This window comes from Saimiri boliviensis, chromosome 1, assembly GCF_048565385.1.
Source record: "Saimiri boliviensis isolate mSaiBol1 chromosome 1, mSaiBol1.pri, whole genome shotgun sequence".
Classification (NCBI taxonomy): Eukaryota; Metazoa; Chordata; class Mammalia; order Primates; family Cebidae; genus Saimiri; species Saimiri boliviensis.
The window spans coordinates 287311779-287328039 of NC_133449.1; the positions used below are offsets into that span (position 1 = coordinate 287311779).

The following is a 16261-nucleotide window of genomic DNA, read 5'->3' on the forward strand; positions in this document are numbered from 1 at the left end:
AACGAACAGCCGCCTACAGATGGGCCCCAAGCCCTTCCACCACCTAAGACACTGGTCTTTGGGAAATGTGACTTATTAACCAGTTATTTTAGCAGTTTTATCAAAGAGCCTCATGTTTATCTGTGAGATAAAGAAAATTTACATAAAATTAAGGTCCCCTCTTAACACAGGTCCCTAAAAAAGAGAGACTCTACTTGTTTAGTTTCTAGGTAAAGAAAATATCTTTTTATAGAAGTATTCATGAATGAATCAACTAAAAATCTTTGTGTCATTTCATTAGTGGACAACAAGGAGTAACAGTGGTTTATGTATTAATATTTAGCAACTATAAATCATTCTAAAGAAGGCAGAATGTTCTAGAACATAATCAGTATTAAGTACAATTCAAGCAATAAGTGAAACAACCACATTGAGACTTTCCAAGATTAATGTCACTGTGCAGGACTTGCAGTGACATCAGCAAGAACTGCTGCTGCTGCTTATTTCTTCTACACACAGTTAGTGGAAAGTTTCATTGCAAATTAATCTTATGAACTCACCTTGATACTGTAATTTTTTTTAAAGGGCAGGGAGGGGCAACCCCAGCACTAATATCAAACTATTCACAGTTGCTGAGATTAGTTTCTGTTGAACTGTGAGGGACACAGACAATCTAGAAGGCATGGAGAAGAAAAACAGTGTGACCTCCCTTAAGAAATCATGTCAAAAGGAAAATAGAAGGGTGAATATGAAATCAGAAAATTATTTCACTATTTCTGAGCAAGCTACTGCATGTCAAGCACCATGCAGGATTATAGGAATAATTTTAACTCAATACTCACAATGATCCGAAGACGTACACGTCATTATCACATTTTCAGATCAGGAAACCAAAGAAAGTGAAGTCATGTGTCCCCGGGCATAGTCTGATTCTGAGGCCCACACTCTCCCTTCACATATGACACCAGCCCTGGGACTGTCTAGCTGAGGAACGGCCGGAGGGCTGCCTTCAAATCTGGGAAGCATGTGGGAGCAGTGGACACAGCAACAGGTCTCATAGGCCCCAAGACACACACACAAATGTATGGCTGGGTAGAAATGCCTTGTGTTCATACCAGTCTACTACAACAACAAACCATCAGACTTGCAAACTACACACAAGCAAGTCCAAAGAAATTCACACACCAGTAATTTGCTGATCATGTTTACAGTCTGGCAAAATCTATATCACATAATTTGTTTGGTGAAAACCAAAAACCACTTCTACTGCTACGCACTCACTGGAGGCAGCGCCTACAAAACTGGGAGGGAGGGAGGGAGGGTCCAAAGAGGACTCTGTGTGGCCACTTCTTCCTATTTTGCCTACTCTGAAATCCTTCTCCATTACCACTTGGCAAATGCATCATTTACATGTTAATTCCACCTCTCTTATTTGCTCATTAATCAAGGACAAGCAAAATGGCACTTCTTGTCACTTGGGACTGTAGTAAATGCAAACGCAAACCTAGGCACTGACATGAAGTGACTGTTCAGTGGCCAGAGGGTCATCCTACAAACCGAAGTGTTTCTGAGTGACATGATGTGATGTTTGGGATTTGTTACAAAATACTCCAGGGAAAAATTAGAGAAAAACAAGATTGGCAAAATCTGATAAAAACTGAAGCTGGGTGATGGCTGTATGTGTGTTCATGATATTATTCTCTCTACTTTTGTGTATTCTCACAATTTCCCACAAGAAAAGTGGTTCCCAGATTACCCAAAATGTGCTTGAACCAATTTTTTTTGAGACAGCGTTTCAAAATTGCATGAACCTGGGAGGCAGAGGTTTTGGTGAGCTGAGATCACCAAAACCTCTGCCTCCCAGGTTCATGCAATTCTCCTGCCTCAGCCTCCCAACTAGCTAAGACTATAGGCCTGAGCCACCATGCCCAGCTAATTTTCTATTTTTAGTAAAGACAGGGTTTCTCCATGTTGGTCAGTCTGTTCTTGAACTCCTGATCTCAGGTGATCACCTGCCTCAGCCTCCCAAAGTGCTGAGATTACAGGCATGAGCCACCGCACCCAGCCCCTGAACCAATTTTTTACACCAATAAGATGAATAATTCTTAGTATTTACTACTAACGTAAGTTTCAAGACCAGAAATAAAGTTGTCAAAGTTACCACTATATAGTATCCAAATTATGTAAATTTTTTAAATCACATGAATATCAAATTCAACTTTAGCTTTTTATTAAACTATATGACAAGTAACATTTTGATTGGCAGTGACTTTTTTTTTAATGCTGTCCTTTGTATTTCTTTTTCCATCAAAACTATCAAGACCAAAAGCTGATTGCTGTCAGCCACAGGCAGCCCTGTTAGGAAGGGGCATGGCTGCCTTTCCCACTGGTATCAACCTACATAGGTTAAGGGTGGCATGAACCATGTGCTGTGTTAAATCTATTCCATTTACCTTGACCCTTGAAACCCATTACACTGTTACTGACCATCTTATATCACTCTGTTGAAACATGATCATTAAGGCTACTATCTAGCCCGCATTATGGCCGAGTTTACTCTCATACGTCCTCATCTAGTCTCTTAAGAAACACCTCCTCTCATTCTACTACGGCCACCACTGAGCCCCTTCAGACACGTGAGGACTTAACCCTTTCCTCATAGAGAGGCACCCCTCCAATCAGCAACAGACACCAATCTCCTACTCCAGGTACGACTGTACCCTTAGATTACGTCAGAGTGGTATTATATTTTCCAGAATATAACTGGAACAATTAAAGAGAGATATTAATTGGTATGATCTGGCTCTGTGTCCCCATCCAAATCTCATGTTGAACTGTAATCCCCAGTGTTGAAGGAGGGCCTGGTAGGAGGTGAATGGATCATGGGGGCAGTTTCTAATGGTTTAGCACCATCCCCCTCCTGCTGTCCCATGAGGGAGTTCTCATGAGATCTGGCTGTTTAAAAGTGTGTGGCACCTGCTCCCCTACCCCCACCCTCTTCCTCCTGCTCCAACCAAGTGAAGATGTGCCTGCTTCCCCTTTGCCTTTTGCCATGATCGTAAGTTTCCTGAGGCCTCCCCAGCCATTTAAACCACTTTTCTTTATAAGTTACCCAATCTCAAGTATTTTTTTTTTTTTTTTTGAGATGGAGTCTCACTGTGTTGCCCAGGCTGCAGTGCAGTGGTGCAATCTTGGCTCACTGCAACATCTGCCTCCTGGGTTCAAGCAATTCTCCTGCCTCAGCCTCCTGAGTAGCTGAATTACAGGCGCACACTGCCACACTGGCTAATTTTTGTATTTTTAGTAGAGATGGGGTTTCACCATGTCGGTCAGACTGGTCTTGAACTCCTGACCTTGTGATCTGTCCACCTGAGCCTCTCAAAGTGCTGGAATTACAGGCATGAGCCACCTCGCCCAGCCAAGCATTTCTTTATAGCAGTGTGAGAAAGAACTAACACATTAATACAGGGAGGAAATTTCCTCCACCAGTTGTCAGCTAGATCTACAAATAAAACTTGAGTAATACAATCCCAGAGCAGAAACGGATTCTAAATTCCTCAAGAATACACACAGGCCAACTCCTAGTAACTCAGCTCCCCACTTGAGGACTCTCCAGAAAACACAACATTGCTTATTCTTGGGTATTCTTTGGCATCTATGCTAAAAATTGCCATTACTATACGGAGTCTAAATTTTGATAGGGTTCCCAAATCTATGCCCATTATATTAGCTAACAAGGATTTTTAATGCCCCACAAACTTCAGGCTACGTATCAACAGATTATTTTTAAAGAAGTCATGTTTGCCATGAAAGTAGAAATGCATTATCAAAAGCAGCATCCAATTCTGATCACCCAGCCCTTGGGTGTCACGGTATTATCATCATCACTGATGTCTTGTCTAACTCAAGAACCACATCCTAAAATCCCAGCTGAGTATCCCAGATCCATTGTCAACACACAAAGCTCTTCACAAAAAACAAACAAACAAACAAACAAACAAAAAACGCCTACCTTCATGTCCCTGCTCCCCAAAGTTTTACATGAGACAATAATAGTCACAAAATGGTGATAAGGAGAAAAATAATGATTTTCATTTTATACTACTTTGCCTGGAATTCAGGTTACCATTTAGCTGATTTCTAATGAATACAGCGTCGCATCTGTTGTAACTGTGACATCAGTGACAAGCACAGGCAACACAGAACTTACCTGGGAATACAGGCTAGATAGGAAATGAGTCTCCTGAGATCCTCCTGTCGTATTCTGTCATGATTGCTGCGGGCTGGAAATGTTAAAATGGGACCTCCACGTTTATCTCTACCACCTAAAAAAACAAACATCAGGAACACACTTAGAAGCAAGATAAGACAAAGGTCCGATGTCACCATCCATTCACTCTGTCGAAATTACTCCTAAAGCAACTGCACAAATGTGCAAAAGGCAGGAGTCCTTGTTTCATCTGAGGCACGGTGAGGACACTTCATCTCTTCAGAGGATTTGGAAAAAAATGTCTGTGTTTTACAGGCCACATGAAAGGTTCTATATATGGCCTTGTCTTTTTCTTCCCATGTTTTGGGAAAAAACTCCTTTCTGCAGTTTTTATGTTTTAGACAGGAAAAAAAAAGTTGTCAGGTCCATGTGTTTCACTCACTCTCCTGAGCAACCACCTCCCTCACTCCTGCCCTCTGTCACTCTCCCCAGATTCTTCCCCATCACCCTGTTTTCCAAGCTCTTTCTTTCCTACCAACCAAATGTATCTAAGTCTTGAAAGGAAAACGAAAGGAACATTGTCCAAACTATGCTGATGACGACTTTATAATCTGGAACGGATGGCATCTGACCCTCACTGGCCAGGTTTTACAATCTCTCACACGGAACCACACACATGCACATGGGAGATGGCCACATGATAAAGCAATTTTAAAGCTAACTTAGTTAATCAGCTTAAGGGGCCGGGCGCGGTGGCTCAAGCCTATAATCCCAGCACTTTGGGAGGCCGAGGCGGGTGGATCACAAGGTCAAGAGATCGAGACCATCCTGGTCAACGTGGTGAAACCCCGTCTCTACTAAAAATACAAAAAAGTAGCTGGGCATGGTGGCACGTGCCTGTAGTCCTAGCTACTCAGGAGGCTGAGGCAAGAGAATTGCTTGAACCCAGGAGGCGGAGGTTGCGGTGAGCCAAGATCACGCCATTGCACTCCAGCCTGGGTAACAAGAGCAAAACTCCGTCTCAAAAAAAAAAAAAAATAGAATCAGCTTAAGGATTTTAGAAAAATTCTATCACACAGTAAAAGTAAAAATCTCAAGAGTATGTGACTTTGACAGCCAGGCAGTCAGAAGGATTTCTTGTTAACATACACAATCCTAATCAAGTCAGCTTGTTATTACTAAACACTCATGGTAAAATTGCCACATTTATTTTATTACTTCCATCAGGGTTGTCAGGAAATAGAAAAAGAAAATGTAGCCTTCTCAAGTGGAGCCTTCATTTAGGTTTAGAACTCTGATGATCTCTCTTCAGGAGACCTAAAATTCAAGTTTCAATGCAAAACTCTTCATTATTTTCTGTGCACCAAAAATCATCAGCAGAGGTAAAATTAGAAAGTAAGCAAGCAAATAAAAGAAAAAAAAGATTCTTTCCTTTTAGAAAAGCCAAAAAACATATAGCAGAAGATGATAATTTAAAAATATATTTTACCAATATGATTTACATAATTTCCTAGGACTTACATACTCATTCTAAATAATAATGAAACTTCATTTTGATTGGGAATACTTAAAGCAATCCACATGTACTGTTCAGTCATGTAATCTAGAAAAGTCTTAAATTACTTGTAAATCCAGTAATTTATGTATTATATGGTAACAACGATCTTAGTTACCTGTAGATTCGGGTAGGGTACCATGTGCTCTACATACACGTTCTGATGTGATTTTACAATGACCCTGCTGAAGTTTTATCATTCCAGTCTTATAAAGATACTGGGGCTCCAAAAGTTTAAATAAAGATGAAGGAACTATTCAACATTGCTTGTCATTGCTAGGTCTTCACCCAGACAAAAAGTGTGTATGATCTTGCGAACTACTGTCTTTAGTTCTTTTTTTAAAGTAGTAAAAATGTCATAAGGATAACTAAATTTGGGTTCCTGGGCCTTTGAGAGGGCTAACATTTATGAATGAAAAGTGCAATTGAAAGTGAGAAGCAGTACTGTTCACTATCAAGTGTTCTTCTAAAACATCTGATATGATTTTTAGGGTAATATCAATAGCTCTACTTTTTTGGAATTCCTCTTATCCCCAAGATAAGACAGATAACAATTTCAGTATTTTTCATTTTCCACTATCTTTCATTGTTTTCAAAAGAGTCAATCTCCTTGATCAAAATTATCACAGATCAACACATATTATAGAAACCTGAATTACTTAAAATACAGTACATGTTACTTGAATGAAAACATTCCCCTCACTTTCGGTAAAAAGAAAGCTAGCATCTAACATTTTTTCTGGACCACGACCCTGAATTGTTAACATGTGTTTGAAATGTAGCATAATGTTTGATTCCATAGGGACCCATGTTACACTCTCCTCCCGCCTGGGTCACCGTAGCTCACACATCAAGCAAGCAAGGCGTGCTCCACCACAGGTGTGAGAAGCAGAATCCAAAATCTGCCAATCTAAGAAAGTTGCATGGGAAGTCAGCCAGGTGTGCACAATGCGCACAGGGCCATTCTCAACACCCCAGAACTGAGAACTAAAGGCAACTATGTATAGAAGTTTTGATGGTCTCTACTGTACTTTTCCAGCTTTCTACTACAAAGATTTCCCCCAGCTGGTAGCACTGGCAAGCAGTATCCTAAGACTTGCATGCAAGTTCATCCAGTTAGGCTCTCATTCATATCCTAAGAAAAGCTTATATATACCTGAATCTGAATTTTAAGATAGAGGAAAACATTTTTCCTTTTCCTAAAGAACTTCAGAAAATTCACTGGGATATTTTTACTTCAAGAATGATTTTAAAAATCATTCTCGAAGTAAGACTCTTTTCACATGCTCATCTGTCTGCTAAGGGTGCACCTTCTAACAGATGGTGTAACACAGTTAACAATCGCTTTCTGCTGACCCCTCCCCAGGGAGGTATGAAGAAAAAAATCTTAGAAAGGATGAAGTATAGTTCAGAGGAACATGGTTGTTGAACCTCAAGGAGTTTAAAATCAACTACACAGGTGTCTGTTTAACTTATATTCCCCAAGATTTAGGTTAGTTTCCAACATCACAGGAAGTACCCAAATGAAAATAGCATCTGGGTATAAAGCAGAAAAGTCACAAGTGCAAAGTTCTGTTCCTGTTCCCAAACTAACAAAAATAACAGCACTGCAGCTCATAAAAACTTCCCCTACTGGATACACTCATGTGTGTGTGGTATCAACCCTAAACCATAGATGTCGGCCTCATTTTATAGATGGGAAGGTCAGTGTCTTGGTTTCTACAATGAAATGAAAAGACAGGAAATGCTGTCAGCATCACAGGATGTCTATGTGTGGAAGCTTTTCGTATCTGTAACAAAGAACAACAGCTCACTAAGAATTATCTCTTTATCCAAATGCTGCCTTTGTCAAAAAGAAAAAAAAAAAAACATTTTTGTTCATAATGATGGTGTTTTATTTTCAGTTCACATAAACCTGCCTCTTTTCCTATACCCAATCGTATTTCTCTAAGGCACTTTGTACCTTCCAGGAAATGATACAATTTACATATTATTTTCGTCTGTCTCCTCCATTAGAACATAAGCTCCACGAGGGCAGGCATCTTTGTTTCATTTGCTCATTTAAGAATACACAACACTCTCGCTGCCCCATGAGACTAGCACCCAACAAACATTTGCTGAAGGGATTCTTTTTCCATATTCCACACAACATTAACTAAAAATGCCTCCTATGAGGTAACAGTTAACAGAAAAGCCTGATGGCTATTCCTATGGATGCTAAGGGAACTGAGGTTTATTTTAATAACAGAAATAAAGTTGAAAGGGTCCTTCCTCTATAGCTACACATGACTGTATGACGCTTATTTCCTTAAACCCACAGACCTCCTTTCCCTCTCCTTAAAATTCCAGGCGACTTGGTCTCTTGAACAATGCGGCCCGGGATGACCACAGAAATAGCTAGATTCACAATCACCTCTTTCTCTTTAAATGAATTAGAAGTTCACCTTTCACTTATTTAGAAAGAACTTGCAAGAAAGGCATACTTGCTTTGAGGGGTAAAACGTAAATTTCAATGAACCGACTGTATTTTTCTCTCCATAGCCCTTGTTTCAATTTCTGGATTAGAACACCATTGAAAACTATTCTTCAGCCGCTGTCCAATCTCCCACTCCCAACTCCCAAGGAACAGTTTAACTCACACTGACCATAAAAAACAGCCTTTGCCAAGGAAATCTCTGAAAGACATAGTTTGTAAAAGAGAGAAACTATGGCTAACATCTATTCAGTGTGCCATCAAATGATACAACTCTGTTAAAAGGATGCATGCCCAGTGGGCTCCGCTCCTGCTCTAACAGCAGCCAAGGCGAGCACCTCGCCTGTTCTGCACCTTCCAGGCTCACCTCTTGCTGCCTGGTCCTGAGAAGCAGAAATTGGCTCATGGAGCATTTCTACTGAAGGCTGAGAGGACTTAGCAGCCTGCAAGAAAAGTCCCACTGATTCCTGCCTTCTGAGTCAGTCCCTGCCAGCTCCCACCATGCCAGATGCTAACAAGAATATCATATATATATATATATATATATATATATATGCATACATACATATACACACACACACACACATACATAAATATCTGTGCAATGTACAGAGTAATACACAACTGTAAAGAAAAATGAGAACTCTATTATGTACTGTTATATAATGATCTCCAGAAGATTCTTTGAAATACAACAAGCAAAGAACAGAAAATGAGGCATATTACATTCCTGTTTATCTTAGGGAGAAGACGAAAACAGATGGAAAGATCAATAGAATTGTCCCACCACCGCTGAGATGGAGTTTGGCTCTTGTTGCCCAGGCTGGAGTGCAATGGCAATGATCTCAGCTCACTGCAACCTCCACCTCCCAGGTTCAAGCCATTCTCCTGCCTCAGCCTCCCAAGTAGCTGGGTTACAGTTTCTCCACGTTGGTCAGGCTGGTCTTTAACTCCTGATCTCAGGTGATCCATCTCCCTGAGCCTCCCAAAGTGCTGGGATTACAAGTGTGAGCCACCAGGTCTGGCCACTCATATTTTAAAAGCATAAAGATTAAACCAAAAACTTAAAAAAAAAAAGTTTTCCTCTAAGAAGGCACAGGGTCGAGAAGCCAAAAACAAAAACTAGAATTTTTTTTTTAGCCATACCTTAACTTTTAACTATTCTTTAGTTACTACTGTGGAATTATACACAAATTTTACTTAAAACTGAAGCAAATTGGAATTTTTAAGCCTTACAAATGTAAAGCAAAATAAAATGACTCCAGGTTTCAATTTGGTGGCATACCCACATGGAGAGGAGCTAATTCAGTCATAGCTCTGTAGATTCCTCATGGCATATACCCCCAGGACCAAGACAACAAGAAGAATGCCAAATTACATTTGGTAGTCACATACTGTGTTAATATCATTAGTGTTAAAAATAAGTAGGTAATTATGTCTACGAAGGTAGGAACATTTTTAAATGAAGGAAACAGATATTCACAATATACAATGGAAAAAGTAAAATGAAATATCTATCATCCTAAATCTGAATTGTGAATTTTAATAAAAAGTCATTTATATTATGACTTTTATATCATTTATAAAATGGTATCATTTTTCATTAAAATGTGTGTTTTCCCTCTAGATTTGTCCACTAAAGAGACACAGAAACAACCACCCATCCAGTAGATATCGCTAGCAACCTGTACTGTTTCCCACTAAAAGAGACCAGTACTCTTTAGAGAAATGGCTGATTCCACAACTGAGGCAAGAATTATACAAGATGCTCCTGAAACATCTTGTCACATAAGCAAACAAAACTTAGGAGCCAGTTTGAAGAGGCTCCCATTGAACAGAGATGGGACCATTTTAACTTCATAAGAGAGAAAATGTGCAATGAATCAAAACATTATGTATATTTAAAATCATGCATTTGAAGTAAGTCTTTATCAGAAAAAAAAAACAAACCAATGCTCCTTATAATCACTTATCCTACTTCTCGCACTCTTTCTTAGGGCAGTCAAGTAAGTGGTGATGGGACATCTCTCTTTATGGGATATCCAAGTTAATAAATGAAAAAGAAAGGACGTAAGTAGAGTATCACTATTTTGCAACTCTTAAAAATATACTAGATCTAAGCAACGATCATCAATAAATATCATGAACACGTGACAAGACTCTGCCAATAAAACTCCCTATAAAACTAACCAATCACACCCATTAAGTATTTTTGCCCCTTTTCCTCCCAAATCAAGGCTCACTCTAATCAAGCCTCAAGACCTAACTCCAAGTTTGCAGGAAATATGGGGGAAGTGAAACACGTTAAATGATCACCCAGGGAAACAACCAGCAAAAATCTAGAACACAGGAAAATCCACAGGAAAACACCTGGATTCCTGGCTTCCTAAAACATCAGGAGATAAGACACAAAGAACCTACAAGTTTAAAAAGACTCATCAAGAGGCAAGGTACGGTGGCTCACGCCTGTGATCCCAGCACTTTGGAAGGCCAAGGTGGGCAGATCACAAGGTCAAGAGATTGAGACCATCCTGGCCAACATGGTGAAACCCCGTCTCTACCAAAAACACAAAAATTAGCTGGGCCATTCCATTCCATTTTTAGGTCGGTTACTGGTATTGCAGGGATTTTTTATAACACTTTTTAAGCGATATATACTAAATATTTATAAATAATATCTGGAATTTACTTCAAAACTATCCAGTGAAGAGTAAGTAGAACTATAGATGAAATAAGATTGTCTAAGTGGTCTACGAGTTCATGAAAATTTGTTATATTATTTTATTTCCTTTTGATGTTAAAATGTTCCAAAATAAACAGAAAGGAATGTGTTCCTAATTCTGGTGGTTGTGAGATTTTCTAAGGCTCAAACCCTAGTGGCATAGGAACCACACTAATAGTTGGCATTATATGTAAGATGCCATTATACGCAAACTCCATTCAATACAAACTACGGGGCACTGTTACAATGTTCCTGGTCTTGTGAGGACTGCATCCTCCAGGGGCAGAAGGGATATGCTGTGTCCTCTCATGGCTGAAGGGCAAGGGTAAAGCCTCTTTATAAGGGCCTTCATCCCACACAAGGGAGGAGCCCTTGTAGCCTAATTGCCCCTTAAAGGTCCCACCTCTTAATGCCATCACATTGGAAACATCTGAACTTTGAAGGTGATACATTCAAACACTGCACTGTCCTCTGACTTCAAACACAAAGTTAGGGAAGACATCTAACCTCACTGAGTTCAACCTAAATTGAGGAAGTAGTACATTCTATCTTAAGTGTAATGAGCATTACTTTTGAGAAAACCTAAAGACTAAGGATCAGAAATATTCCAGTTCAAAAAATTATCACTGGTTTTTTAGAGATCTTAACCTAGTAAGTATCTTTTAAAATCACTCACCTTTTGACCTACTTTTACAAAGCCCTTGCCATTTTACTCATATTTAATTACTAAAAGCCATTCACATGGAGAGTTTTTACAAAGGCACCATATTTCCTAATATTTTTTAAAATGGCATCAGAGCAGAGAGTAGATCAATGATTGCCAGAACTGGAGGCTTGGGGTGGATATGGGGTTCTTGGGAGGTGATGAAAATGTTCTGGAGTTAGTGGTAATGGCTGCACAACCTGGTGATACACTAAAATCCACTGAATCACACATTTTACAAAGGTGGATTTTAAGGTATGTGATATTTCAATAAAAAAGAAACAGAAAAAACTGAGTTAGAGATAAATTTTATTTTGGAAAGTTTACTCATTCTTTGTAACTTTTCAAAAAATATAATACAACACAAGTAGTCAATTTCTACTTAATTTTAAGGGTTTCTTTTTCCCCTTCCTAAAGGAGATAACAATAAGCCTAAGACAAAGAGCAATGAGCTCATGCTAATAATACAGCTTTGCCAGTTCTGGTCATAAATTAGGTATACTGTAAAATTATGGTGGCACCTAATAATGTCATTTTGCTAACGCTGCTGGAAGCTCTACTATTACTAATACTTGAAACAATTCCTACCAATTTGTTGTAAAAGCAAAACTTCCCACCCCACCAAAGATACCCAATTTTATTTAACCCTGCAGAATTTAAGGTTTTATTAAATATTTAAGACAAACTCTCAAAGACTGCCGATTTTATCTCTTTGATTAGTTAAAAGGTAGAGTTTAGCGTTGACCGTAAACTATATAAAAATGCCACCTGATAATATATTCTATATTAAATGCCTAATAAAAGCATGAATACAAATAAAACCCACCAATCTTAACCTTCCACCTTTCTTCACATGTCTATCTCCACATGCCAGTGGAAGACGAAACTGAAACAAGACGTTCAGAAACACAAGAGGGGTCAGAGGGAGCAGGCGCTGTTATCACAGACCCAGACTTTAAAAATTAAAAACTGATAAACACATGGACTTGGCTTTAAGCCTTCCTTACAGATAGCTCTAATTTTTATAAATAGAGTCTTTTAGTTATATTAACTTTAACCTCTGTTTGCAAACTACAAAATCAGGGGTTCACAAAGCTGGCACGTTCACAAGGCTGACTCAGTCGTTACAACGCGGTTTGTCAGTAAATGATTAGAGAAGAGCAAATAAATGCTACTTTTAAAACTCAGTGTACTGTAAGCCAGGAGTTTGTTTTTCCCCATGTTTTTCCAACAATTTAAAGCACCTTCTTTTAATGCACTTCTTACACTCTTCTGTGAACCTTCCAAATACGTAATTTACTCCCACCAAATCAAACCATATTAACAGGGGCCAAGAAATACTACTGGACATGAAGCAAAGCAAGATAAGCAAAAACACCATAGGAAGCTGCATCTTAAATATATAGCAGTATCACATGTCCAAAGGACACCCAAAACTTATAAAAGCAGCTAGCAGCGTTATAAATTGAAAATGAAATGTGTTCAGAAGGATACATCAGATCAGCATAGAATGCCTATTTGAGAAAGATAAAAGTTTTCAAGGGAAATTCATCTAAAAGCATGTGACAATCTACAGATATACTTTCTTACAGAGCAGAAAAATGTTGCAAATCTTTGTTTTGTAACAAAGTGAACTGGTACCCAAAAGGTATAATACCCAACGGCTGTTCTGTTCATATTGGAGGGAGACCCCAAGAAGACAGTCCAAGGAGGCCTAATGCTGACTGTCTATGTGCAGAAGAGAGGGCAGTTATGGGCCAACGCCCAAGGGATTGGCCCAGAGTCTGTCTGCGGGTGGGCCAGAGCCTCAAAGACTGGGTCTACAGGGAAATGAACTCAGCTGGCAGAAATCACCAGGGCTTTATGGCCCACAACATGGGTCCTAGTTACTCCATAACCAGAGAGCCACAAAGGAGCAGATCTCAAGGAGAAGCAGCCTTCCCTACCTCCCAAAAGACAAGGCAACAGGGGTAACTACAGAGTACAAGAAACAAAAGTGAGAAATTCAGGACCCATCTATACACCATCCCATTCCCACCACTTTTGCTGAAATGATTGGATTTTTAAAATCAGTTGTTTTACTTAACTGCTTGGAGCAGAACAGTCAAATTTTTGTTGAATGGCGGAAACAAATGTATTTTGATCATCAACCCTAACTAACTTAGCATGTGCCGCCTCTCACCTGGAAGAAAATGCTTTGGGCACTAATTTCTCAGGAACAGTGCTGCAAGAACAAAGCAGTTAAAAATCCACAGAAATGCCAGTGGTTTTACATGTTGTGGCAGGTGAATTCATTTAGGATGTCAGACTCTGAAACTGTGTCAGAGCAGTTGGATAAAGCAGAGTTGAAAGTTAAGACTTTACCTGAAAGGTATGCAACTTTTTCCTTCAAAATTGGCAAAACATCCATAGCTTTCATTTCATCGTTTTTTCGAAACCCTGAAATACAGAAGGAGAAAATAAAATTACTGGGTTGCTTGAGTGACAGTTAATTCCTTAACCATTCTATTCAATGCCAACACAGCAGCTTTATCCACAGCCATTAAATCAACTTAAGAAACATCATCATAGAACAACATTTAAATTCCATGAAGAACGGTCTGTGATTACAAAACTATCTTCCTTCTATTTGATTGTTGAATAATGATTTGCACATAAACCAAGAGGCTCATGTCCCCAAAAGGCTCTCAGCCATTTCTAGCAATAACAGTTTGGTCTCAAAAAGAGAAAGGATATGAAATCAGTCCAGATTATTTACCAAATCTTCATTTTTACGTAGATTAACATAGACACCAGCAAAGAAAACAGTTAACACTGCTTTATAAAAACTGCTGTTTGTGACATCCTAAAACCTCTAGGGGGAGCTCAATGCCTCATTCTGTCAGACTTCAGGGTCTGGTTAAAAATACACAGTGGCAAAGCAGAGACAGGGGATTATAAATAGCTGGGGCCTGGCTCTCTCCTTCCAGGCTTTCTGGGTCATGCCCCCTAGAGGAATGTCAATGGCCAATGTGGTCAGATGGCCCAGTGCCACTCCAGCTTCACAGGTGGCCAAGGTCCCTCTTCTCACTAAAACCCAACTCTACCCCTATTCCCAATATCTTAGAAGGCCCAGTGGGAAAACTGTAGAAAAGAAGCATGCAATAGGCAATTTAGGCCAAAATCCATCTAAGCAAAAGGAATTCTTGCAGCCCAAAAATATCTAGCCCGGCTCACTAGGGTGAATGCCTACACAGGAATATGGGGTCCAAAATGTCCACACTCATCATACTAACTCGGGATATTTCTCTTGGAGTTCTCTAACAGAGGTAATCTAGGTTCAGGGATGCCTACCAAAACTAGTAACTATAATTGTTAGCAGAATAATCTCTAGAAAAAAAACAAAAGACCCCTTTCCCATCCCCATTGTTGTTTGTTTTTGCCAAAATAGTACAAGAAAAGCACTGCAAACACTAGTGTGGTAATCCAACCACAGCAAGATACAGACTTGGAATTAGGAGGCAAGGAAAGTACTGAAAGTGAAGGAATGAACATTTCACTTTTGCTGTCCGGAGCAGCCAGCCCTGTTACAGGCAACATTTACAAAAAACAACTCTGTCCAAGCACTGGAGAATGACAAAGGCTGGGAGAGACAGCTGGAAAGGGAAATGACCCTGGGTATATCATTAGGGCTGTTAGCCTGAGGGCAGGGCCCCAGCTAAGCAATGTGGAGCTTTTAAAACCAGAACCAGGTGAGTTCCAAGCACCTCTGCTAAGGATTAAAGATCTAAATCAAACTTTGAGTTGCTACCCACTGCAGAGACAGAGAATGTGCAGTGCGGGCCCAGCCAAATTAGGTGCCTGATAAAGCAGGCAAACAAGCAGCAACAAAATCGGTACCTGAGGGAGGAATACAGCAGAATTAAATCTGTACAACGTATCATTCACAGAAACAAAGAATACATCAATGGTGTGATCCAATTTCTTAATGTAAATTGCTCCTGCCTATAGAACACTTACATGTGTATAATGAACCCAGTTTAACAAGTTTTAACTATGACACAGACAACCACCACAGACTTCACAGCAAACACATCTGGTTGAGGACCGTGGGGTCCTAGGGAGGCTGCGTGGCACTACTCAGCCAGTCATGGGTAAACTCGACCGAGCTGGGGCCTCCACGGCACCAGGCCATTTTCGTTTCCAATGCACCATGCTTTGCACTGGCAACCCACCAAGCTTTGAAAACAGTGGCTATTTATAAAAGGCAAAACATCTGAGCCAAGAGTGCTGCAATTTCATCCTCAGGTTCCTTCAAAACTCTTGAATGGATGCAATCTAGTCAGCAATTCACTGCCAGTCACTGTAACTCACTGAACGTGTCTGCAAAGACTGATTTCATCTGCCGTAGACACAGTTGGCACTGGGCAACTGCAATACAAAGAGGACTAAGGCTCCCCAGCAACCCTCAGAGAGACAAGCTGACAAACACCTATAAAACAAGGCAGATTATGGAACGTTCATAGGCAGCACGAAGTGCTATGGGACCTGGGCAAAGGAGGAGGGGACAGATCACATGATAGACAGAAATACTAGGAAGGAGTAAGCGACAGCTGTAGATCCCAATCTACACGTATTTG

General features: G+C 39.9%; 1 protein-coding gene across 3 annotated transcripts in view; it reads right to left on the reverse strand.

The window, feature by feature from the left end:
• Nucleotides 1-16261, reverse strand: part of TRIO (trio Rho guanine nucleotide exchange factor) — a 370817-nt gene that overhangs the window by 226417 nt on the left and 128139 nt on the right. For all 3 annotated transcript variants that reach the window (XM_039474054.2, XM_039474085.2, XM_074387142.1), the window contains exons 2-3: nt 14007-14081; nt 4190-4304 (exon numbers count right to left, since the gene is read on the reverse strand). In XM_039474054.2, coding sequence (XP_039329988.1) covers nt 4190-4304; nt 14007-14081 — 190 coding nt within the window. The remainder of the gene's footprint in view (nt 1-4189; nt 4305-14006; nt 14082-16261) is intronic.